Source organism: Melanerpes formicivorus, unplaced genomic scaffold (assembly GCF_026170545.1).
Source record: "Melanerpes formicivorus ecotype bairdi unplaced genomic scaffold, bMelFor1.0.p_v2 SCAF_60, whole genome shotgun sequence".
In the NCBI taxonomy this organism is placed as follows: domain Eukaryota; kingdom Metazoa; phylum Chordata; class Aves; order Piciformes; family Picidae; genus Melanerpes; species Melanerpes formicivorus.
The window spans coordinates 2,547,164-2,572,831 of record NW_027142412.1 but is presented as its reverse complement, the minus strand read 5'-3'; the positions used below and the strand labels follow the sequence as shown (position 1 = coordinate 2,572,831).

Sequence of the window (25,668 nt, the reverse complement as noted above, 5' to 3'; positions counted from 1 at the left end):
AAGCAGAAAAAAAAGCTTGGTGAAATTTCAAGTCCCCAACAAATAAAAAAAAGGGATGTGGTTTCTGCTCAGGTCAAAGCCACCCAATTTGAAGGCTATCTCCACAAGTGGGAAGGGCAGCTCCTGTGCATTTGCAGCAGAAGTCATCACATTAAGTACCGTGTCCAGTTCTTCAGTACTGTGCCCAGTTCTGGGCTCTTCAATTTAAGAAGGACACTGAGACACCTGAAGGTGTCCAGAGAAGGGCAACAAGGCTGGGGAGGGGTCTGGAGCACAGCCCTGTGAGGAGAGGCTGAGGGAGCTGGGGTTGCTTAGCCTGGAGAAGAGGAGGCTCAGGGGAGACCTTCTTGCTCTCTGCAACTCCCTGCAGGGAGGTTGTAGCCAGATGGGGATTGGTCTCTTCTCCCAGGCAAGCAGCACCAGAACAAGAGGACACAGTCTCAAGCTGTGCCAGGGGAAGTTTAGTCTGGAGGTGAGGAGAAAGTTCTTCCCAGCAAGAATAAAACCAAACCAGGTTGGAAGAGACCTTCAAGATCATCGTGTCCAACCCATCAACCAATCCAACCCACCCAAACAGCTAACCCATGGCACCAAGCACCCCATCAAGTCTCCTCCTGAACACCTCCAATGATGGTGACTCCACCACCTCCCTGGGCAGCCCATTCCAATGGGCAATCACTCTTTCTGTATAGAACTTCTTCCTAACATCCAACCTGAACCTCCCCCGGCGCTGCCTGAGACTGGCCACTGGGATGTGCTGCCCAGGGAGGTGGTGGAGTCCCCATCCCCGGAGGTGTTCAAAAAAAGGCTTGGATGTGGCACTGGAAGCCATGGTTTAGTTTTCAGGAGGTGTTGGGTGACAGGTAATAGGTTGGACTGGATGATTTCTGAGGTCTTTTCCCACCTGGTTGGTTCCATGGTTCTCAGTCCAACACATGGCACAGGCTGCTGCAAGTTGGGATTTGATTTCTAAAGGGATGCAGGGGGGAGCAAAAAAAAAAGCCTACTTTCAAAAGCTGAGAAGCCTCAGGGGCACAGCTTCCCAATGCAAATGTATTGAAGTGCCTTCTGTAAACATGGCAGAGAGCACTGCAACAACAGCAGCAAACCCTGCCTGCCGCTAACAAATGCAAGGTCAGCCGATTGATGCTTGCACCCAGAGATAAGTGTGCTGGCTCCATAAATTCAAAGATGAGCTAAGATTTAAAAGGAGCAGCTGAGGGAGACAGACAGACAATCAAAGGGGGGGAAAAAAATAAAAGAGAGGGGGAAAAAAAAGAGTAAATCATACACAAACCAGCCAGTTAAAAAAAAAAGCAGCAGTTAATATACATGAATAATGGATGCTTGATTTAAAAGCAGTTTACTCCAATATGATGTAATTTTTGACTATCAGCCAGAGAGACTATTTTGCAAGTTCTTGCCAGATAGAAGTCATTGTGTAAAGCTGGTAACACAAGTATTTCTCTGAGCCTGTGGAAAAATTGACTTTCATGCCAGCCCAAAGGTGACTTTCATGCCAGCCTAAAGGCACACGAGAACTCTGCTTTCACTCGTGCTCAGCTGCACCAAGCTGCCTCAAGTGATGCTTAAAGACCCAGAGGACTGCAAAAATAACAGGATTCTAAACAGCTTGCAGCAAATGCAGGTGCAAATCCAGCAGCAAATCCAGCAGCAAATGCACCACTGGCTCCTCCAAACACCTACACCTGCTGCAAAAGTTACACATCAAGCTAAAGATTCATGTGGTTTTCCCTTTAAAGTGTTGATCAGACTGGAGTTAAAAAGTAGGACTCCAAGCTGGTAGGAAGAAGAGGAGCCAAGTGTTGTGCAGGCAGGCAGGGAGAAAGCTTCAGCAAGGCAGCTCTGCCAAGGCACCTGCAACCCTCGCTGTTCCAGCACTGGACACTGCCCCAGGCTGAGCTGCCAGTGGCCAGGGCTCTGCCAGCCTCCACCGCTTGTGATGTGGGCAGATGTCTGCTAGGACCTGGAATGAGGTCACCAGACTTGTATCTGACTGATGTAACGTGACAGGGTGCTTGGTTGCATGGGTTAGTTGATTAGGTGGTGTTGGATGATAGGTTGGACATGATGATCTTGAAGGTCTCTTCCAACCTGCTCTGCTCTATTCTATTTCTATTCTATTCTATTCTATTCTATTCTATTCTATTCTATTCTATTCTATTCTATTCTATTCTATTCTATTCTATTCTATTCTATTCTATTCTATTCTATTCCTATTCCTATTCCTATTCTATTCTTATTCTATTCCTATTCCATTCCTATTCTATTCCTATTCTATTCCTATTCCATTCCTATTCTATTCCTATTCCTATTCTATTCCTATTCCATTCCTATTCCATTCTATTCCATTCTAGTTCAGGTACCCAGAGAAGCAAGGATATTGTGTTTGCTCCCTGAACCACCCACCCCCCAAAAAAAATAAACCCTCCACACCACATTTTCCCTAAGCTAGGGGCAGGGCAGGGAAAAGGAAGGCAAAATAATTGTTAAAACCAGAATGAATTCTCTTGGGTTCCTAGATTGTCACCTTCAATACTCTCACCCTAGCAGCTGTATCTCCAAAACCTGAGACACCTAAGCAGCTGTGCCCAGGTGGAGGTATTCCCCTGAAGGTACAATCAGGCAAAAACCCAAAGCAGAATGTCATCAGCATTTACCAATTAAGAAAAGAGACATTTTTAAAGTCTGTTTAATTTGTAAATGATTTCTGGTCATTCATAGGTGGAGGAAACTTCAGCTGGATGATTGTTGCTTTTCAGCAAGAGAGAGGCTGATCGTGGCCAGCAGGTTGAGAGAGGCGACTCTGCCACTCTGCTCTGCTGAGACCCTACCTGGAGCAGGGTGTGCAGCTCTGGAGCCCTCAACACAGGAAGGACATGGACCTGATGGAGCAGGTCCAGAGGAGGGCCACAAAGAAGACTGAGGGGCTGCTGCTACGAGGACAGGCAGAGGGAACTGGGGTTGTTCAGCCTGGAGAAGAGAAGGCTCCAAGGATACCATAAAGCAACCTTCCAGTACCTGAAGGGAGCTATGAGAAGGCTGCAGGGGGACTGCTCCCTGTAGTGATAGGATGAGGGGCAATGGTTTGAAATGAAAGAGGAGGTTCAGGTTGGATGTCAGGAACAAGTTTTGCACCATGAGGGTGGTGGATCATTGAAACAGGTTGCCCAGGGAGGTAGCTGAGGCCCCATCCCTGGAGATATTCAAGGTCAGGCTCAACAAGGCTCTGAGCAACCTGATCCTGGGGAGGATGTCCCTGTTCAATGCAGGGGGGTTGCAGTAGATGACCTTTGGAGGTCCTTCCTACCCAAACCACTCTATGATTCCACATAGAATGCAGGCAAGGGAAGCCTCTGGTCTCTCTGCTGGGCTGTACTTGCAGTGCCTGATGGCTAAAGAGTTGCCCAGTTCAGATCCTCAGAAAGAGTTCTGACTCAGTTGCTAACACTCTACAGTCCTGCAGCACCCCAATGAGAAGAGTTTGGGCAACTCTCACAGCTTCCAACCCAGCCAGCAGTGAGACCTGGGCTTCTAGTGGTAAAGAAACCAGGGTTCACGAAGATAATTCATTGAAAACTGGACTACTGACATGGGCCACAGAGGTAAACAAAACTGAAACAGCCCCACAGTTCTGAACAACAAAAGTCAGGAGGAAAAGAAGAAATCTGAAGTCTTGGAACCTTGATGAGAACTGGAGATACTCTGACACCAGAAAAGACAATGCAGGCTTAGCAGCTTACAAAGAGGGGGATTTTAGTTAATAGAAGGTGCAAGAAAGATGCAATGGCTTATAAAAACAAGATCTGACCTAAATACATCAAGAGAGACTGCAGAGCATGAAACCCAGTCTAGGGGATTGTTTGAAACCTGTTTTCCCCTTACTGTTAGCTCCTAAAACCCATTTCAAGTGATTAATTCTCCTGGATCCACACAGATGAGCAAGCAGTTGATCGTCAAATGCAGGAGCCAAACAAGGCAGTATTTCAGTGGCTGGTGAGAAGACAGGTGATGTTGAACCCCATTCATCAAGCACAAGCCAATCAACAGCTCAGAACAGATGACAAAGTGACAGCACAACAAACAGCTCCCTGGATATGATCTCAATATAGGCAGCCTTCTATTTCTGAGCTCACAGAATGCTGGAATGGTTAAGGGTTTGAAGGGACCTCCAGAGATCATGCAGTCCAATTCCCCTGCAGGATCTCCTAGGGCAGGTCACACAGGAACACATCCAGAGGGATCCTGAGTCTCCAGAGAAGGAGATTCCACAACCTCTGGGCAGCCTATCCTCGAGGTCTCTTCCAACCTTAGTTATACTGTGATAAATATCTGAGGGGTGAGTGTCAAGGGGAGGGGGCCAAGCTCTTTTTGGTGGTGCACAATAATAAGACAAGAAACAACAGGTTCAAGCTTGAGCATAGAAGATTTCACCTCAAAACAAGAAGAAACTTCTTTACTGTGAGGGGGACAGAGCCCTGGAGCAGGCTGCCCAGGGAGGCTGTGGAGTCTCCTTCTCTGGAGACTTTCAAACCCACCTGGATGCATTCCTGTGCAGACTACTCTGGGTGATCCTGCTTTGGCAGGGGGGTTGGGCCCAATGATCTCTGGAGGTCCCTTTCAACTTCTAATGTACTATGATACTGTGAATCCTTCATCCTGTTCCTGAGGCTGAAGGCAGGTTGTCTACTTGTGATGAGCATAAGCAGCCAGTGCAGAGCCCCTCACGGTGGCCTGAGGCCTCTCATTACCATCACATGCTGCAGTGATTCATTTCCAGTGTGAGGTCAGCTGCTGCACCAACACCAAGCAAGCCTCCTTGTCAAGAACAGCCTGGCCTCCAGGTCCACCTCCTCGCTGGGATGTGAGCTGATGCTCTCTTCAGGGACTAAGGAAGTTCCTTAGCTCCTTTCAGTTCCTCTATCCTTTCACCAGCGAGGAAATGCCGCTGAAGGAGGCAGTTTGCCCTTCCAACAACTCACCTCTGCAAGTGACAGAACTGGAGCAGGGCAGAAAAAGAATTAGCAAAAGCAGCCTGGCCTCGCAGCACCTCTCAGCCCTAGAGGTACTCCTTGTGGCCTCTGCGTTTTCCCAGTCACTGTGGGTTTGTTGTAAGGGGAAATTCAATGCCACAGGTTACATTGATGCTTAACCTAGAGGCAGCCCCAGACCAAGTTTCCTCTTCTAGTCACTTGACATGAGAAAAGGATGCACTTGCAAACCGCAGACCGCAGCTCCGGGTGCTCAACTCCTGCCTCCCTTCTCCACCTTGCTTGAAGCCTCAAAGTATTAACCACAAAACCGGAAGAAAATCAGGGAGGGGAGAAGTATAGGCCAAAAAGAAAGGGACACAGACTCCTCCGAAGGCATCTGGTCTGCGCAGACATTGGTCCCTGCTCCGCAGAGAGGCTTTACCAGGAGCAGGCTGCTGCCATCGGCCGTGGGAGATCTCAGGTAGGATTCTGTGTCCTCCCAACTCCACATTTGTTCCTGCTACCTGCTGCTTGGGTCTGTGTGGTGGGTTGAAACTGTGCTCCCTCCCAGCATAAAATTGCCAGGCCAGCTCAGTTGAAAGCAAATGAAGCTGTACTGACAGGCAAAACTACACTCTCAAATATGGAATGCACTGAAGATACAGAACAAGAGGACTAGAACAAGAGGACACAGTCTCAAGCTGCTCCAGGGGAGGTTTAGGCTGGATGTTAGGAAGAAGTTCTTCCCAGCAAGAGAGACTGGCCATTGGGATGTGCTGCCCAGGGAGGTGGTGGAGACACCATCCCTGGAGGTGTTTAGGAAGAGACTGGATGGGGTGCTTGGTGCCATGGTTTAGTTGATCAGATGGTGCTGTGTGATAGGTTGGACTGGATGATCTGAAAGGTCTTTTCCAAGCTGGTTAATTCTATTCTATAATACACAATTGTTACATATGTATGCAATTTATAAACCAAATAAGAACCCATCCCCCCCAGGGACAAAACCATGGGGTTACCGACAGCTTCCCCCTCCCTGCTCCCTCCCCTCCCCCTTTATGTGAGACAAGAGAAAGAAGAGTAATTTGTGGGTACTTGACCACAACAGAGACCAAAGCAAAGTTCAGCAGCAGCTAAGCAAAAGCCAGCTGCTATCTGCCACAGTGAAGGAAGCTGAAAAGAGAAGTTGGTTTTATACCACTGGCTTTAAGTGAGCCACCAGCCCAACGGCATTATGCAGACCTTACCATGATTTCCCTTTTCACATCCAGTGGTAGTTTATTTACAGCCTACTACTTTCAGATCAAGAGTTGTGGGAATTTTTCTAGGCACAGCCTAAAGCTACCAGAGTCTGGAAGTCCAAAGGAGCTGCTCCTACAAGTGGAGAAGTTTGGGCAGAGCTGCACGAGAGGCATGCTTCAGCCACCACTCTTCAGCGGGGTTACAAAGCCAGACTGCTTTGGATCTACCCTGCTATGGTGTGCTGATTAAAGCAGCAGTGTCACAGGGGGGCTTCAAACCTGGGATTACAATTTAGCTTCCCTTAATCCACAGAATCAGAGTGGCAGGTTGGAAGGGACCCCAAGGATCATCTGCTCCAACCTTGCTACATCATAGTCTACTTGAAATGAGCTGGCCCAGCACCCTGTCAAGCTGAGGCTTAAAATGATCCAAGGCAGGGGACTCCACTGCTTCCCCTGGGAGGTGATTCCAATGTCCAACTGTTCTCATGCTGACAGATGCTCTTCTGCAGCCCAATGTTAATCTCCCCAGCAGTAACCTGTCCCCATCACCCCTTGCCTTTTCCAAGGGACTCCTTGTACAAAGGGAATCTCCATCCCGCCGGCAGCCACCCTTACCCCTGGTCGTAAGGTCTCCCCTAAGCCTTCACCAGGCTGAGCAAACCCAGCTCTCCTCACATGGCAGGGCTGCCAGTCCCCTGATCATTCAGGTGGCCCTTTTCTGGACACCTTCCAGCTTGCCCACGTATCTTTTTGCACAGCAGGGACCAAAAGAGTGGCTGCAGCATCCCCACCAAACTGACTCTGCTCTCACACAAACCCAAGAAGCATCCTGCTCAGATTGTACATACACTTGACACACTGCTCAGGATGTCCTCATTCATGGAGGGAGGGATGTTTAGATTTTGGGGTAGCATTTTTAGGGGACCTGGGGTCTTTTTGAGATGAGGGGCAGAGAATCAAAGCAAGGATAATCCCTTGCTGCAGCACACTAGAACAACAAGCATCAGAATATTGCCCTAAAAGGGAGTCTTCCCTCTGCTATCAAAAGCTGAAGGGAAGGGCAGGAAATGGCATGAAGGATGAATCAGTCTTTATTCATATGGTGATTCTGAAGGTATAAACATCTCACTTAGAAACAAACCAGAAGAAACCCAAACTGGTTGGGCTCATTCAGTAACCAGACAAAAGGTTTGGACCTTTGACCAGCCTCATCTACCATGTTGAACCTCATGAGGTTCTCCCACTTGTCAAGACTGGCCAAGCCCCTACAGATGGCTCTCCCATCCCTCCAGCATGTTGAATGCACCACTGGGATTGGTGGCATCCACAAGGCTGCTGAGGGTGCCTCCATCCCATGGACACATCCATGGGCAAGGGAGAGACAGGAACCAGTACTGCTGCTAGTTGGAACACTGGAGGGACAACACTGCTCTCCACTTGGCCATGGAGCTGGAACTCAGAGACTCCAACTCCTCTGTGCCCTCTTTTCCTATCCCAATCTCCCCCCATGAAGAGCTGCCAGAGCTGGCAGGGGTGGGGCAGGACAATGGAAGCCCCCACATTCCATCTCCTTGGAGACAAACTCAAACAGCCAGACCTGTGTCCACTCAGTACCACTGAGCATGGCACTGCCAGCCACAGCCATGGTGCTGCCACCCTTTGGCCCCTGGGCCACCTCCTTGCCTCAGCTTCTGCAGCCATTCAGCTTCCCCCAGAGCTTCTTCAGCGCCACAGGTAAGGACTGAGTGCGGCTGGCAAGGACGCCCTGGGGCCAAACTCGCCCTGGGGCCATGTGCACCTCTGCCTGCTCCCTTGGCCTCCTCTGGCCCCAGCTCAGCCTGGGACTGCCACCAAAGCCTCATCTCTCTCTTTCAGGATCAGCCAGCCTCTGCCAGGGTCCTGGGCAGCAGCCCCCACTCTTTCCTGCACCCTGGACGTCTCCAAGACTGCTGCCACTCCAGCCACTCCCAGCTGGTAGGACATCCCCAGCACCCCTGGCACCTTACCACTCACCTCCTCCCCACCACCTTCAGCACCTGGGACTCCCCTCTCTCCTCTCCAGCACCCCAGGCACCCTTCTACCCCTGCCACTCCAGGCACCTGGGCTCAGCAAGACCCAGCGAGCACAGCTGATGGAGCCTGGCCAAGATCTGCCCAGCAAAGAGGATCTACAGATCCTTTCCCAGCACCCTGGGCACACCTCTCCTGTCTCACCTCCTCAGGGATGGACCTCTCCCTCAGCACAGATGTAGAGATGCACGATGCCAGCCCAATCCACCACGACATCTCCCTGGCCACGGACGTGGAAATGCACCAAGCCACCACATTCCACAACATCTCTCTGCCCACCGACGTGGAGATGGAGGATGGCAGCCTTCCACCTGCAGCCACCTCCCTGCCTGCTGTGTGCCCCAGCTGCCAGCACCACAGCAGGCCGAGGAAGCGCAGGCTGGACCCGTGCAAGGACCCCGGCCCAGTCCCTGCCGGCAAGCGCAGGGGTCCTGCAGCCACGGCTGGGGCGGGGTGGAGGAACTAGGGGGAGGGGTGGGGGAGGGTGGGATTAGGTCTGTAGCAGGGGTCAGATAGTGTGGGGGAGGAGGGGTGGTGGGTGGGATTGTTGATATTGATATTGTTGTTGATGTTGTTGTAGTAGCTTAGATAGAATGGTTTGGGTTGGAGGCGACTTCCAAAGGCTATCCAGGCCAACTGCCCTGCAGCCAGCAGGGACAGATGACCCTTTGGTTTTCCCTTTGCCAATTAAAAGCCATGTTCCAGAACCTGTCTGTGCCTGCATGGGATGTGGAGGGAGGGAGGCACACCAGGAAACGGCACCAAGGAGCTGCCAAAGCAGTGCTAAGCCCCACACCAGATTCACCAAGCCCCAAGGACACCAAGCTGTGCCCAGCCCTCACTGGGCTCCAGCCCAGCAGCACCCATGGGGGGTGACTCCCCTGGACCCTGCCCCACCAAACTGAAACTGATTACACACAAAAGCAAGAAGCATCCTCCTAAGGTTGTACACTTACCTGTTCCAGGTGTGGCAGTTTATGCTGGGTGCCTCCTGGTGCTGCCACATAAGTTACCCCTCTGGCATTGCTGCCCATAAACCCTGCGCACTATCAATCCATCTGCAAAGCCACTCTCTTCTCTTTCTGCCCTCTCTGCTCCCATGGGAGATGCCTCCCTATCAGGTAAATGGTGGGGGAGTATCTCAGGGCCTGTTTAGGCCCAGTGCCAGCATAAGAAGGTGTGTGTGGGGCAGTCTCACACCTGGCCAGCCTGAGACCAGCCCAGCAGTGGGGAGGAAGAAAGAGCCCCGAGGGTTTTGGGTACAGCCTCGGGTGGGGAGAAGGGAAGTGTTGTGGGGCCTTTGAGTGTGGTGTGCCTCTGCATGCTGTGGGATACCTTTGCCACAGGGCTCTGCAGTTTCTGTAAAATATCAACTGCTTTTCCATTTGAACTTTCCATCACTCTCCAATCCGTTTGTGTCATTCTTCTGCCTGTCTCAGGGCAATAGAGGACCTGTCTCACCTTAAACCAGGACACCAGGCTTGACACACTGCTCAGGATGTCCAGGGCCAATGGCATCCTGGGGTGCATCAAGCAAAGTGTGGCCAGCAGGGCTAGAGAAGTTTTTCTCCCTCTCTACTCTGCCCTGCTGAGACCACACCTGGAATACTGTGTCCAGTTTTGGGCTCCCCAGCTTAAGAAAGACAAAGAACTGCTGGAGAGAATCCCATGGAGAGCCCCAAGGATGATTAGGGGACTTGAGCATCTCCCCTATGAAGAGAGACTAAGACCTCTGGGGCTGAGGAGAGAAGACTGAGAGGGAATCTCATCAGTGTGTATAAATATCTGAGGGGTGGGTGTCAAGGGGAGGGGGCCAAGCTCTTTTTGGTGGTGCACAAGACAAGAAACAACAGGTTCAAGCTTGAGCATAGAAGATTTCACCTCAAAATGAGGAGAAACTTCTTTACTGTGAGGGGGACAGAGCCCTGGAGCAGGCTGCCCAGGGAGGCTGTGGAGTCTCCTCTGACAAAAACCACCTGGATGCATTCCTGTGCAGACTGCCCCAAGTGACCCTGCTTTGGCAGGGGGTCGGACCCAATGACCTCTGGAGGTCCCTTCCAACCTCAAATGCACTGTGACACTGTGACTGATGGGTGGATGGATGTTTAGATGTTGGGGTGGAGCTTTTAGGGGGTTTGGGGCCTTTGTGAGATGAGGGGCAGAGAATGCAAAGTAAGGATGATCCCTTGCTGCAGCTCACTAGAAGAACACCAACAGAAGCACAGCCCTAAAAGGCAGTCTTCCCTCTGCTGTCAAAACCTGAAGGGGAGGGCAGGAAATGGGCAGAAGGATGAATCAGTGTTCATTCCTTTGGTGATTCTGAAGGCATAAACATCTCACTTAAACCCAAAACCTAGTCAGAAGAATACCTGGTTGGGCTCATTCAGTAGCCAGCCAAAGGTTTTGACCCCAAAGGCTGCTTCATGAGCAGACACATCCAGGCATGTAACAGGCTGGCCATAGACAGAATGGAGAATTTTCACAGGATCCTCTGCTTTCAGGAGGTAGACAATGTCCTCTGCAGCTGCCACTGCCACTGGGTTTCCTGTCACACTTGGTATGACGTGCAGGAAGTTGACCTGAAAGGAGCAGACTTCTGTTACAGCCAAGAAATTCTCTCTGCCATGCCCTAACCTCAGTACAAATGCTGCTCTGTGCTTCCCAGCCAGCTCCAGCTACCCCAGTTAAGGACTCATTTCAAACAAGGACCATGTTTTAGCCTGAGCTTTTGCAAGCTTAGCTCCCATGGTGAAACCTAGCTCCCAGTCTTTGGAATGAGCTCATGAGATGGAGGGAGCTTCTCCCCCCCTTCTACTCTGCCCTGGTGAGGCCTCCCCTGCAATACTCCATCCAGTTTTGGGCTCCCCAGCTCAAGAGGGACAGGGAGAGAGTCCAGGGGAGAGTGTGGTGCTTTCAGGCCATGTCTTTAAAATTTAGTTACAGATTTTGAGCAGAAAAGTGTAAACAAATCACTATTGGGTGTGAAAAGGAAAACAAAAGATTACTCTAAACAAATTCATTGGATAAATATCCAGCAGCTAGTAGCTTCCCCTGGTCCTTGGCCAGGGAGGTCTTGGTGCTGTTTATTAATTGTAAATACTGTAAGCCCTGTGTATTTTGGACACATCCATTGCATTCCATTGCAGAGTGTAGATTTTGCTTGTCAGTGCAGCTTCATTTGCTCCTAACTGAGTTAGTCTGGCAAAGCTCATGTTGGGGGGAAACTCCAACCCACCACAGAGAGCTACCAGGCTGATGAAGGGACTGGAACACTGCCCTATGAGGAGAGGCTGAGCCCTGGGGGGGGTTAGTCTGGAGAGGAGAAGCCTGGGAGGGGATTTAACAAAAGCTAATAAATCTCTGAGGGCTGGGGGTCAGGAGGGAGGGGACAGGCTCTGCTCAGCTGCACCCTGGGGCAATGGATAGAAACTCCAGCACAGGAGGTTCCACCTCAACATGAGGAGGAACTTCTTCACTGTGAGCCCAGAAAGGTTGTGGAGCCTCCTTCTGTGGAGAGCTTCTGACCCCACTTGGCCATTGTGCTGCTGGGTAAGCTGCTGTGGGTGCCCTGCTTCAGCAGTGGGGGCTGGGCTGGACAATCTCCAGAGGTTCCTTCCAGCCCTCACCATGCTCCATACTCACCAGCTGTACAGCCAGCTTCCTGCAGTAGGACAGCAGCCACAAGCCTCTTTATTGCTATGTACTTCCAAACACCACCAGCACCCTCAGACATAACACAGCTCCAGCTTTTGATTTCTAATTAGGAGTCTCCAAACTTCAGTGACAGAAGGTGCAACCTGAAGGAGCTGCACCACCAGTTACAGCTTCACAAGTGCCACTATTAGCTTGTCTGCAACATCCTGCCTCAGAATTAATCAGGGAGTGTGGATCTGGAATCAGACCTTGGGCTCCAGCTCCATGTGAGAAAACTGCTCTTCAGAATGAGCCAACTTAGCTTGATGTTGACAAAGAAATAATTGCAAACAGCCAACCTCCTGCACCATATGGACTTCCATTCATTTGCACTTGGAGATTGAGCCAGCATTTCACCCTTGCTCTTCAGTGACAAAAAGCTCAGCCCCTACCCTGCTCCAAGATCCCAGTCCCTAGCTGATAATGCTGTTGCCTAGCTCAGGAAGCATCTTTGTAAGGTCCCTCTTAACTCTACCACAAGTAAGTGGCAGACCAGGAGAGGAGCTCCTGGAATGAAGATGAGTAGCCTGGAGACTCACCAGTTTCTGGATGTCAAATGATCCTGCAGTTTGCCAGACCCCTTTGTCATTAGGGCTTTCCACTTTGACCTGGAAGCCAGATGCTGTGGCCACCGTGGCACCCTCTGAAGCCAGAGCTAGAGCCTGGACCCTCTGGTTGTGCTGGTAGTGATGGATTGGCTCCCGGCCCAGCAGCAGGCTCCAGACACTGATGGTTCCTGGGGACAGAAATCATCACTGTGTGTTAGCTGGGAACTGAACAACACCCTGCAAGAGCATTTCAAGATGTCAGGTTAAAAGAATTCTAACAGGAAAGAGTCTCCTGGGCTCCATCAAATGCAGTGAGAGCAGCAGGACAGGGAGGGGATTCTGCCCCTCTGGCTCTGCAGCACTGCATCCAGTTCTGGTGCCCCCAGCACAAGAAGGACATGGAACTGATGGAGTGGGCCCAGAGGGGGACAAAAAGATGATCAGAGAGCTGGAGAACTTCCCATGTGGGGCTGTTCAGCCTGGAGAATACTCTGGGGAGACAGAGCAGTATTCCAGTACCTGAAGAGAGCTACAGGAGAGCTGAGGAGGGACTTGTGACAAGGGGTTGGAGTGACAGGATGAAGGGCAATGGATTGAAGTTTGAGGAGGGCAGATTGAGACTGGAGATAAGGAGGAAATTCTTTACAGTGAGGGTGGAGGAGACCTTGAGCAGCCTGGGCTAGTGGAAGATGTCCCTGCCCATGGCAGTGGGGCTGGAACTGGATGATCTCTGGGGTCCCTTCCAACCTAAACCATTCTGTGATTCTATGAATAAACAGAAAAGAGGCTGCAGGACAGCAGAGCAGAACTTCAGGACACTTACAGCACCTAGACAACAGCTTCAGAGAAAACTAGGAAACTGATCTAGCTGGAGGTGTGCTGCTGACTGCAGGGTGGTTGGACAATGACCTTTGAGGGTCCCTCCCAATCCAGTGCAATCTGTGAACCTGTGAAACCTCCTCAGACATTGGAGACTCTCTGCAATTCAGTCCTAATGTTTGACTTTCAGGTAACACTGATGTCCACCTTGAGGAAGGCTGCTCAACTTCTCTTGGATTTCCATGTTTGGAGAAGATGAGACCTAAACAGATACCTGAATTCACAGATTCATAGAATGGTTTGGGTTAGAAGGGACCTCAAAGATCATCTAATCTCAGCCCCCTGCCATGGGCAAGGACACTTTCCACCAGCCCAGGTTGCTCAAGGCCTCATCCAACCTAGCCTTGAACAGCTGCAGGGAGGGGGCATCCACAACCTCCCTGGGCAACCTGTCCCATTGTCTCACCACCCTCACTGGAAAGAATTTCTTCTCGATCACCAGTCTATATCTGCCCTCCCTCAGCTTCAATCCACTGCCCCTTGTCCTGTCACAACAAGCCCTTGTGGAACAAATTCTTTTCCACCATATACTTGCCCTCAACTTCCATACAGAACAGTGAGGAAGATCCCACATTCAAATTTGAGTCACTCTGCTGCATAGTGCAAAGCTTTCAAGGGAGGAATCTGAGGCTCTGTACAGGCAGCCATCAGGGCAGGGCTTCTAATCCTCTTTCCTACAGTTTACAACCAGCAGCAAAGCTCAGGAAAAACCAGAAGAGTTCACAAAGCTAAAGAAGGGAACCCAGGAGTCCAAGTCAAAAGCCAAAACATTTGCACTTTCTGCTGGCACAGAGCAGTGATTCTCTCTTTAAAGGCATGCTCCATGAAAGCAATCATCTGAACAAGAGCCACCTGAAGCAATCAGGAGGGTACAGGAGAACAGAAGGGACAGAGGGAATTGGAGACTTCTGGGCCACCTCTGCACGGAATTAAGAGAGAAGCAATCTTCAGCCCTGACAGACAGGGCTGGAGAAGCCTTCCTTCTACATGAGCATGGCCATTAATGATGAAATGATTAATGGTAGCTCTCCCTTCAGAAGGAGACATAAAAGCTCTGACAGCCAGCTGCGGACGGGCACCACTGCCAGTCTGCAAACACTCCTCCCGCGTCCCAGAGGAGGCGAAGCAAGAGTGTGGTAATGAAACTGCACAGAGTGAAATGGTATCTAAATGAGTTTAAATTGATTTATGTTTGCTTTTGTAAAGATTATTTGGTATCTGGAAAGTGCTGCCCATGTGAAATAATGCAGATAATCCTTAAGATCCCTGTCTAATGGCACTCCCACTGCATATTTATACTCCTCGCCATGGGACTGAGGACCATAATGGGGACCATTTTGGTTTTATTAGGGATGCATATTTAAATTAATCTCCTATTTGCCTAAACAATTAGCTGCCTCTGGTTTGTTTACACAAAGCCAAAACTGCAATTAGGCTTCCATCAAAAAGATAAGGCCCAACTAAAGCTGTCCCGACGGAGTCGTAAGGGCTTAGAGCAGAACTTCCCCAAATTACTTCTTAGCATAATGGTAATTATGTTAATTGCTTGAAAGGTAAATAACTGCTAAACTGGTTTTGAAAAACAGAATGCCAGCCTGCATCACACACACTCAGGCTGCAAACCAGTTAACAAATACAAATGGCCAGCTCAGGCTACCGTTGCCTCCCCCAGCCTGCTCTGCCCCACACGCAGCCTGGGCAGCAGCACCTGGGAGCCTTCACAGCGAGCCCTTGGCTCCAAGCACACACAAAGGGAATGGGAATGGGTGAAGCCCCATCTCCAGGACAGCTGGTTTAAACAAGGAAAGCAACCCACAGCAATGACAAAAGATGGAGTGACATTAGATCATGGATGTTAGAACTGGACACTGTCATCAGAGGATGAATACTGCTGCCAAGCTCCTCCTGCAGGCAGGGCTACCTCCCCTTTTTGGTGATTTTCAGCACATCTATCCCTTGTGTGAAGGGGAGGAGGAAGCTGATTTGCTTTCAGTGAAGACTTGTTAACACATCTCTGAGAAGCATTCTCCTGATTTTAACAGAGTGTATTCATAGGATCACAGAACTCTTTGGTTTGAAAAAGTCCTCTAAGATAACTGAGTCCAAACCTCAACCCAACCCCACCACAGCCATCAAACCATGTCCCAGAGTGCTATAGCCACAGCTTTCTTGAACACCTCCAGGGCTGGGGACTCCACCATCTCCCTGGGCAGCCTCTGCCAATCCCTGAGCACTCTTGCAGCAAAAACATTTTTCCTCATCTCCAACCCAGACCTCCCCTGGCACAATTCCAGGTCATTTCTTCTCCTTCTACCACCTGATCCTAGGGAGAAGAGACCAACTCCCACCTCATTCCAAGCTCCTTTCAGGGTGTTGTAAAGAGCAATGAGGTCTCCCCTCAGCCTCCTCTTCTCCAGATTAAACCACCCCAGTTCCCTCAGCTGCTCCTCACCAGCTCTGCTCTCCAGACCCTTCCCCAGCTTTGTTGCCCTTCTCTGCACACATAACCTAGCACCTCAATGTCCTTCTTGAAGTGGGTGGCCCAAAACTGTACTCAGTGTTCAAGCTGTGGCCTCACCAGTGCTCCATACAGGCAATCACTTCCCTATTCCTGCTGGCCACACTATTGCTGATGCAGGCCAGGATCTTGTTGGCCTTCTTGGCCACCTGGGCACACTGCATTCATTTATGAAAGGTCTGCAAAAACCAGTCAAGTCCCAGAACCCTGCTCTGACCACACAAGCAAACTGGGGAAGCCACTGCTCAGATCTCTGCTCTCTAATGCTGGGCAACAAAGCTGCAGTTCTTGTTCCTGCATCTGGAACCCCACAGAAAGAGAAGGCAGTAAAAATGGCTCATGGAAGAGTGGAATCAGTTGGAGTCTGGGGATTCATTAGTTGTTTTTAACAGATGTTCCACAGCAAAATGTGTCCAAAATAACTGGGGAAAAAAAAATCATCAGGCAGACACAGCACTTGCAACACCTGATGCACAACGTGGTGTGAAAACATCCCTGGTAACATTAAACATCCCTGGTAAGTGACTTGTGAGGGCACCAGTTAACATCTGTTTAATGAAGGAGTGTGATATAAGGAGGGGAAAACAACATCCAAAGGAGGGGAAAAAGGAGATCCAAAGGAAGGCAAAGAGCAAGAGAAACACCATGTTCTCTCAGGATGAACAAGCAGCTGCTTGCAAAGGGATTGTTGGTCTCCTTTGCTTCTCCCTTCCTCCCAAAGAGTGCCCAATGCTGTCTGTACATCAAACACTCCACTGGATTTATCTAGAGGTAAAGCTACTACTAGGTCTTACAGTGCTACTGAAAACACTCTGTGCTCCCTGTTTCACTGCAGAAACAGCACAATGCCTTTATTAGCATGCAAGCCTCTGCCCCAGTCAATCATGTTTGTGCAAGAGGATGAAGCAGCAAGCCACCATGACACTTCAAGTAATTAGTATGGCAGCATAAAAACACATTGGGTGTAAGATTTACCAGTGCAGATGAGATCACTGCTTTGTGCAGGCTATCTGCCTGCCTCCAGCAGTGCCCAGGACTTCATCTCCAAGGCAGCATCTTTGCTAAGGTGAAGGTAAGGCTGCAAGCCCCCAGTGCCTTGGCTGGGCAGGGGTTCTTGGGGTGATGGGGTTTTGGTTTGTTTCTTTTTAAGTGCTAGAAAGTGACCACATCAGAATCAGCAGCAATAGTTCCACAGCAGGCTACAATCTTGCACCACAGCTGTGATCATTCCAGTTGAATTCTAACTCCTCAAAGCCACTCAGGCTTCAGAGCTTTGCTTCTATGTCATCTTGGCTCAAGGAAATGAGTTCAGTGCAAGGAGCTGATGAGGCTGGTACAATTGCTGACACTTGGCATTACAGTCACTGTGCCAGTCTTGCTGCTTAGCACTTCAGCTCAGATCGCACTAAGAACTCAGCTTTGTAACTTCCAACCCTGTAACAGGTCTGCAACTTTCAGCCCAACAGGTTTGTAAACTTCCAACCCAACATATGGGGAAGGGTCTGGAGAACAGGGCTGGTGAGGAGCAGCTGAGGGAACTGGGCTGGTTTAGTCTGGAGAAGAGGAGGCTGAGGGGAGACCTCATTGCTCTCTACAACTCCCTGAAAGGAGGCTGGAGTGAGGTGGGGGTTGGTCTCTTCTCCCTAGGATCAGGTGACAGAAAGAGAGGAAATGGCCTGGAATTGTGCCAGGGGAGGTCTGGGTTGGAGATGAGGAAAAATGTTTTTGCTGCAAGAGTGGTCAGGGATTGGAAGAGGCTGCCCAGGGAGGTGATGGAGTCCCCAGCCCTGGAGGTGTTCAAGGAACCTCTGGCCATGGCATCCTGGGACACGGTTTAATAGCCATGGTGGTGCTAGCTTGATGATCACCTAAACAATTCTGTGATTCTATGATTCTGTATCATTGAAAAGTGGCCTGAGGAAAGGTCCATTCACTGTAATCCACTCCAGCCTGGGAGGTATTTGGGGAACATTGACCTCTGGGTCTGTTGAGCCTTACACAGAGCACTGATGGTGATGCCTGCACTCCAGTTTCAGTGAGCACCACACCTCTGCAGCAGAGGAGAATGGCTGGAAGCTGTCAGTCCCTGTCACTAGTCCATTCCTCTTTGCAGCTGGAAGCACAAAGGGCATCCTGCAAAAGCAGCTGGTTTTACATCTGTTTGCACATCAGTTTCTCTCTGGTGTAAAAGGCAACACTTCTGCCACAACAAAAAGATCTCTTTGCCTATAAAGTGCTGGAATGCTGCAACAGGGGAAGGCCAAAACAGAAGTCAAGAATGCTCACCCACACCTGTACATATTACAGTAGCTGTGTCTGGTAATCCAGCACCTCACAGCTCCTCTATGAGCTAGCCACAGCAGAGGCCAGCTGCACACTCATGCTGCTGCCAGCTGCAAGCTCCTCTGGGCTAAGGGGAGGGAGGGCTGGGCTGGGGTGGAAGATCCTACCCTCACAACCCATTGCTTCAGCTCCTCCACAGTAAGACAAGGTGACCAGCAGCTGCAGTGAGCCTCAGGAAGGATGTGAAACAATCTCCATGTGCACTAGCTGCAAAAAACTCAACAAGACTTTGTGCATGCCTGAGCAGGGAGGCTGGACATGCTCATGGTTTCCATGCTCATTTGCTTCAGCTTCTAAACACAACTGCATGGGAAGGTCAGAAGCTGCTCAATTCACATCACCTACATGATGGTTTTCCTGTTTGAGAGCTGCAGGTTTGCCACTTCTCTCTTGATTTAAACAAAACACTTCTCTGTCACCTGCTGAAAACACTTACTCAGGGATTCACAGAATGGTTTGGGGTAGAAGGGACCTTAAAAGATCATCTGTTTCCAACCCCCCTGCCATGGGCAGGGACACCTTCCACTAGCCCAGCTTGCTCAAGGCCTCATCCAGCCTGGCCTTGAATGCCTCCAGGGAGGGAGCATCCACAACCTCCCAGGCCAACCTGTTCCAGTGCCTCCCCACCCTCACTGCCAAGAATTTCTCTTAATCCCCAGTCTCAATCTGCCTTCCCCAAGCTTCAACCCATTCCCTCTTTTCTTCCTTGTACTTTTTAACTCCAAGCTGGGGTCATTGCTTTGTCAAGATTTTCAGATCCCACCAAACTTCTGAGTAGTACAAACAGCAGCTGCAAAACACAGGGTGAAAATGAACAGCAGCCTGAAGCCTCAGAACTTCTTATCTCAAATGTGGAGTTTCTCTCCCTCCTAGGTGGAGGGAACACCAGTACCCAGAAAGCTGAACCTCACCTGGTGCTGGGTGTTTATGGGCTGAAACATGACATTTTCTCTCCACTGCAGGGCTGTTCCTCAGCTTTCAGCCAGTGCAGCAAACTGCTCACCATACTGAACAGTGAGAGATCAGGCCTCAGCCAGAAGAGCTGGGCCTCTACACCACCACTACCACATCAGCTTTCACCAAGAACTGAGCTCTACCACTCCTCTCAGAGAGACCAAACGACCTCCTCTCTGGACAGTCCCTCAGAGAAGGCACACAGCAGAGTCTGCATTTTGTCCCTGACTGAGGGACTCTGGAGGTGGTGTTCTCTGACCAGGACATGCAGTCACACACCACTGACCCAAACCAAGGATGCTGCACCCACAGCCACCTGTATGGATCTGATGGGAATAAATCCACCACCATCTGCCACATGCAGTTGCCTTCTGAAACTTTTCCCTTTGCTGCAGCCAGCCCATTTCCCAGCTTTTGCCACCTTGCAGCATGTCCTGGCACAGAGGGGAAGGCACCAAACTCACAACTCCATCTCTGCCTTTGCAAAGAGGGCACAGAAGGGACAATGCCCACAAGCAGCTTTAAGGGCATCAGAATGGACAAGACAGCAGATTTCCAGTCCCAGAAAGTAGTGCTGCCAAACTTCCCTTCCTGGAGCCTGCCAACAAGCAGGAGCACTTCTGCTCCCTGCCGAAACCACCTACCTTCGCGCCGGGTTGCTACTCCGCAACTCGGGAAGTGCCACTGACTCCTCCTGATGGGTCTCAGAGCATTACTCTGAAGTGCAGAAGCACAACACCTCCTCCCTCTGCCTACAGGAGTAGGAAGCATGGCATTCACAAAAAAAAGAAGAGAGAAAAGGCTGTTCTCTCATTGGAGCACATTGTTTGCAAGTCAAACTAGGAGGCTCTGGAGGGCCGGGGGGAGAGCCATGGCTAAAGTAGACCGCTGTTTCCCAAAAGCTGTGGCTCAGAGCCAAAGCCAGGCAAGCATGGAGCAGATGGAGTCCTGGCAAGGCCTCTCCTGTCCCTGCATTAGCAGCATCTGCTCATTACCCAGAACCCTCGCCTGCTTTATCTAATGCTCCAGGAAAAGCATTTTGATTTGATTCATTTCAGTTCGGTAACGTGCAACACAATTAGTGGTAAAATCAAACTGGAAGGCTGCCAGTGCTGACAATAGGAAACAAGGCAGAAGAAATATGAGGCCAGTGGGTTGGAATTCAAAAATCACAACTGTGGCTCGAGTTGCCAAGTCCCCTTGCCCCAGGTGTACATCCAGTGCCCCCACTGAGCACTGGCATGGGCAGAGGGAACTTCATTTTCTCCTCATGCCTCTCTCTCTCTCCCTCTCTCTCATTTACCTCTCCTTGCAGCTTGTCTCCCAGAGGCTGGCGCCGTCGGCAACATTCACCAGCAGCCACAATTCAATTTCTCCTTTAGTGCTGTGGTGGAGTCACAATTCACTCTGGATGCAGGCATCCCAGCTCAGACAAATCTCTCTCCTCGCTGTATTTCATCTGCCCGGGGAAGCGTTAGCAGGCAGCGCTGCGAGGCCGGCGCGGCGCGAGCAGAATCTGCCTGCGAGCTCTTCCCTCTGATCGCCTGCCAAGGACATCGCTGCGTGAGCTCTGTTGAACTGGGAGAAACTGATGTTATCTGAACCAGTCTGCTAGCCAGGGATTCGACAGGGAAGTCTAGACTCTTTGCCTGACAGCACCACCTCCAACACTAGCAGATGGTTTCTCTGTGTTAGTCAAACTTACAAACAAAGAGAAAAAGGGAGCTGGAAAAGTACAACAAAGAACAATCAAACACATTCTCCTCAAAGTCAGCCTCTCCCTCCCCCAGCTGAAAACCATCCTCTCCACCAAACTGTAAATAGATGCTTTCAGCTTCCAGTTAGTAAACACTCCTAAAAATCACTCTTTGCCGTTCCCTATTCACACAGAAACTAATCTGTTCTGCCCAGGCTCCTCAGGGCAGAGTCCCTGCCCCATCGCAGAGCCCATCACAACTCCTGCCCAGAAGCAGGAAAGACACCGAGCTGTATGCAAACCACTTCAGACAGAGCACACCCAGGACTGACAACAGGGACTATGACAGAACCAACCCCTAGACTAATTATTAGATTAGTCAGTGGGAGACTAGAAAACAAACAAAGGCCCCTCTGCTTCTCATTCTCTGGCACACTGGACAGAGAGCCAACACTTCAGACTATCGCTGTGACAGAATTTCCTCTGACAGCAGTAAATAAATAATATTCATGAGCATTCTGCAAGACCAGGCTTGCTGCTGTCAGAAAATGTTGCCTGTCAACAGTTTTTAGCCACAGAAAACCATTCTGGTCTGATCCAGGCCCAAACCCAAACAGCTAAGGATGCCAATCATCTCTGAACACTTGCTTTCACCCAGAAAGCATTTCATTTCCTTCTAAACCACTCCCAGTCTGGACTGGAGACTTTGCTTGGGTTGCCCAAGCAGTATGTGGACAAGCCTCCTTAACTTTCAAGCATTCCTAATTCATACCTGAGCAGAGGGTTGGAGGTGTCAAAGCAAACACTTTAAAGATGACAGCAGCCAAGCTCTGCCTCAGCAGCTCAGCCTAGGGTCCCAACTGGCCAGCACTGCCCTGCCCTGGCCTCTTAATTGCTGTTCCCATGTGCAGTAAACCTAGGGGTTGGTCTCTGGCTCTTGTTGCCCCTTGTATAAATAGCTAAGCACACATAAAACACCTAACTGTGGTTAGGCCTGCAGAAGAGAAGGCTTTGGGGAGACCCTACAGCAGCTTCCAGTACCTGAAAGGGGCTACAGGACAGCTGGGGAGGGACTTTTTATAAGAGCTTGTAGTGATAGGCTAAGGGGCAAGAGATTAAAGTAGAGCAGGGTGGATTTAGATTGGGCATTCAGGAAAATTCTTTAACATTAGGGTGGTGAGACACTGGAATGGGCTGGCCAGAGCAGCTGTGGATGCCTCACTCCTGCTTTAAGACCAGGCTGGATGAGACTCTGAGCAACCTGGTCTAATGGAGCTGTCCCTGCCCATGGCAAAGGGGGAGTGGAACTAGATGATCTTTAAGGCTCCTTCCAACTCAAGCCCATGGCAAGGGGGTTGGAACTAGATGATCTTTAAGGCTCCTTCCAACTCAAGCCCATGGCAAGGGGGTTGGAACTAGCTGATCTTTAAGGTCCCTTCCAACTCAAGCCCATGGCAAGGGGGTTGGAACTAGCTGATCTTTAAGGTCCCTTCCAACTCAAGCCCATGGCAAGGGGGTTGGAACTAGCTGATCTTTAAGGTCCCTTCCAACTCAAGCCATTCTGTGATTCCATGATATGTTTCAAACACCTAGGTATATTTAGAACAACCAGCAACCTGGTCTAGCAGCAGGTGTCTCTGACCATGTCAGGAGGTTGGAACTAGGTGATCCTGAAGCTGCCTTCCATCCCAGGCCATTCTCTGACTCTGGGCTAATGCACACAATCAGGATTTTCTTAGGGTTTCATTCCATATTAGCTCCCAGTCTTTATTTCTCTGTATCAAAGACCATAATCACCCACCACTGCAAACCAGTGCAGGAAATGTGCATCCAGCCACTGTGCCAAAAGCAAGAGAGGAGGCAGATTAATTAGCCATGCAAGTTTACCACTGTTCCCATAACAAAGCCTCAGAGCCCCCCGAGGGAGTTTTGGCCAGAGGAGAAGGCTGCTGGAAGAATATTTAATATTTTTATAGCCAAACAAGTTATTTGCTTAAGATAGTTTGGCTGGCCTACAGCCTGGCACTCAAGCTTTGTGTAGCAGTTCCAGTAGGAATTAAACAGCAGTTTTTAATGGGTGCTATGTTCCAATGCCTCCTAATGCATTTAGGGGTAGTGGCCAACTTCCTCACATAAAAGCAAGTGTGTGTGTGTGTGTACACAGAGGATTAGAGGCACACAAAAAGCTGAGCACAGCTGCTTGGGGTTTGTAAAGCCTTTGCTTGTTTTGTTTTGTTGGGCTGTGGGTTTTTTTCCCCCCCTCTCTATTTGTGAAACAGGGAGGAGAGTTGTGCTTCCTTACCGTCCTCGTAAGCTGCTGCAGCCAGGGAGCTGTTTATCCTCACAAAGGAGACATGTGGCTGAGGTCCAGCATCACCAGGGCCGTGCACTGCTTCCAGGATGGGGGCTGTGTAGTCCCAGGTGCGAGTGTCCCACAGCCTCACTTCTCCTGATGTGTATCTGGAAAGGAATCACAGAATTGTTTTGGTTGGAAAAGCCCTCAAAGAGCAGCAGCGAGTCCAACCCTCAGCCCAGCACCACCATGGCCATCAAACCGTCTCCCAAAGTGCCATGGCCACAGCTTGCTTGAACACCTCCAGGGATGGAGACTCCACCACCTCCCTGGGCAGCCTCTTCCAGTTCCTGAGCACTCTTGCAGCAAAGACATTTTCCCTCATCTCCAACCTGGACCTCCCCTGGTCTGGTGCAGTTTCAGGCCATTTCCTCTCCTCATATCACCTGATCCTAGGGAGAAGAGACCAACTCCCACCTCACTTCAGGGAGCTGTAGAGAGCAATGAGGTCTCTCCTCAGCCTCCTCTTCTCCAGACTAAACCACCCCAGTTCCCTCAGCTGCTCCTCACCAGCCCTGCTCTCCAGACCCTTCCCCAGCTTTGTTGCCCTTCTCTGGACACAATCCAGCACCTCACTGCCTTCATTTTCATCCCAAAACCTCTGAACAGAGACAGCTGAAGGGTAATTGAGGGAGCTACAAAAAGTGCCTTAAAACCCAACAGCACTGACAGCTCCTAGGCTGATTCTGATTCTCCTCTTCTTTCCACACTGTGTACAAACACAGCAACTTTGCACATTCTGTTCCCATGCACTGAATGGGAATAAAGTCATCAAGTCTACCAAGACAGTTGGGTAAATGGAAGCTGCAAGAGCAACACAAGGGAGCTACCACAGGTAACCAACTGTCAAGGGTAGCTTTAAAAATACAATGCAAGCAATGCTGGACTTCAGGAGAAAAGAGGTGAGGGTGGGTGACCCAAGGCAAGGCTCTTTCATCCCAGCACTTCTGTAGGTACCAAGCACTCAGCAGCCCCCATCCAATCTACTGCTCTTGCTAAAAAGTCTTCAAAGTCTTCAAGCCTCATCAATGGATCAGATTGGTTAACATTTCTAAAGCCTCACTGATTGCTGAATACATTAAGACTCCTCTTTAGAATTAGAATTTAGCATTCGAGAGTTGGGGCTGTTCAGCCTGGAGAAGAGAAGGCTCCAGGGAAACCTCAGAGCAGCCTTGCAGCACCTGAAGGGCACCTACAAGAAAGCCAGGAAGGGCTTTTTCACAAGGGCTTACAGTGATAGAATGAGAGGCAAGGGATTGAAGCTGGAGGAGGACAGACTGAGACTGGAGATCAGGAAGAAATTCTTTGCAGTGAGGCTGGGGAGAGACTGGCACAGGTTGCCCAGGGAGGCTGTGGCTGCCCCCTCCCTGGAGCTGTTCAAGGCCAGGTTGGATGAGGCCTTGAGCAACCTGGGCTAGTGGGAGGTGTCCCTGCCCATGGCAGGGAGTTGGGAACTGGATGACCTTGAAGGTCCCTTCCAACCCAACCCATTCTGTGATTTTAGGAACGTGTCACATGAGGAGAGGCTGAGAGAGCTGGGGCTGTTCAGCCTGGAGAAGGCTGAGGGGGGGCAGGGACCCTATTAATGCTTACAAGTAACTTAGGTGTGGGGCTCATGAAGATGGGGGCAGACTCTTCTCAGTGATCCCCAGTGACAGAACAAGAGGCAATGTGCATAAACTTGACCATAGGGAAGTTCCATCTAAACAAGAGAAGAAGCTTCTTTACTTGCAGAGTGCTGGAACCATGGAGCAGGCTGCCCAGAGAGGCTATCAAGGCCTGCCTGGACATGATTCTGTGTGACCTGCCCTAGGTGAGCCTGTTCTGGCAGGGGGGTTGGACTCAATGATCTTCAGAGGCCCCTTCCAACCCCTACCATTCTGTTTCCATGAGTACCCACATGGAGGGGTTACAGGTAGTCTGGAGCAGCTCTGGGTGAGAAGCTAAAGTGCCTGAGGAGATGTTGAAATCCCTCAAGCAGTAAGAGATGCACAGCAATTCTCTGCCCTGAAGAGGAAAGAGAGGAGAGCTGTGTCACCTTGTTACCTGGCTTCTACTTCACTGCTTTACAGGGCAAGGCAGGAGATGAGGCAGCTGGATGGGCAGCACTTCTGCCTTCTCCTCCTCCTGCACACGCTGCCCCAAGTCCCCTGTGAATCCTACTTCCATTCCCAACTGACAGCAGCAGTGTTTGGAAGCACAGCATCTCCTCCTAGTGCACACACACTCACTCACTCACTCTCCCAGAGCCCAGTTGAGAAAGGCTCTGTGCAGAGGACAGAACAACTGCAGCAGCAACATGGGGCTGCCTCACTGCCCAGGAGCACTGCACTGCTGCTGGTTTTCCTCCAGAGCTTGCAGCTGAAGTGATCCAGGGCT

General features: G+C 50.4%; 1 protein-coding gene across 1 annotated transcript in view; it reads right to left on the bottom strand.

Moving 5' to 3' along the window:
- The window catches only part of FBXW8 (F-box and WD repeat domain containing 8), a 68,298-nt gene that overhangs the window by 16,335 nt on the left and 26,295 nt on the right, over positions 1 to 25,668 (bottom strand). Inside the window, exons 5-7 of the mRNA XM_068161798.1 lie at positions 23,239 to 23,396; positions 12,538 to 12,734; positions 10,675 to 10,884 (exon numbers count right to left, since the gene is read on the bottom strand). Of these exons, the coding sequence (XP_068017899.1) occupies positions 10,675 to 10,884; positions 12,538 to 12,734; positions 23,239 to 23,396 (565 nt within the window). The remainder of the gene's footprint in view (positions 1 to 10,674; positions 10,885 to 12,537; positions 12,735 to 23,238; positions 23,397 to 25,668) is intronic.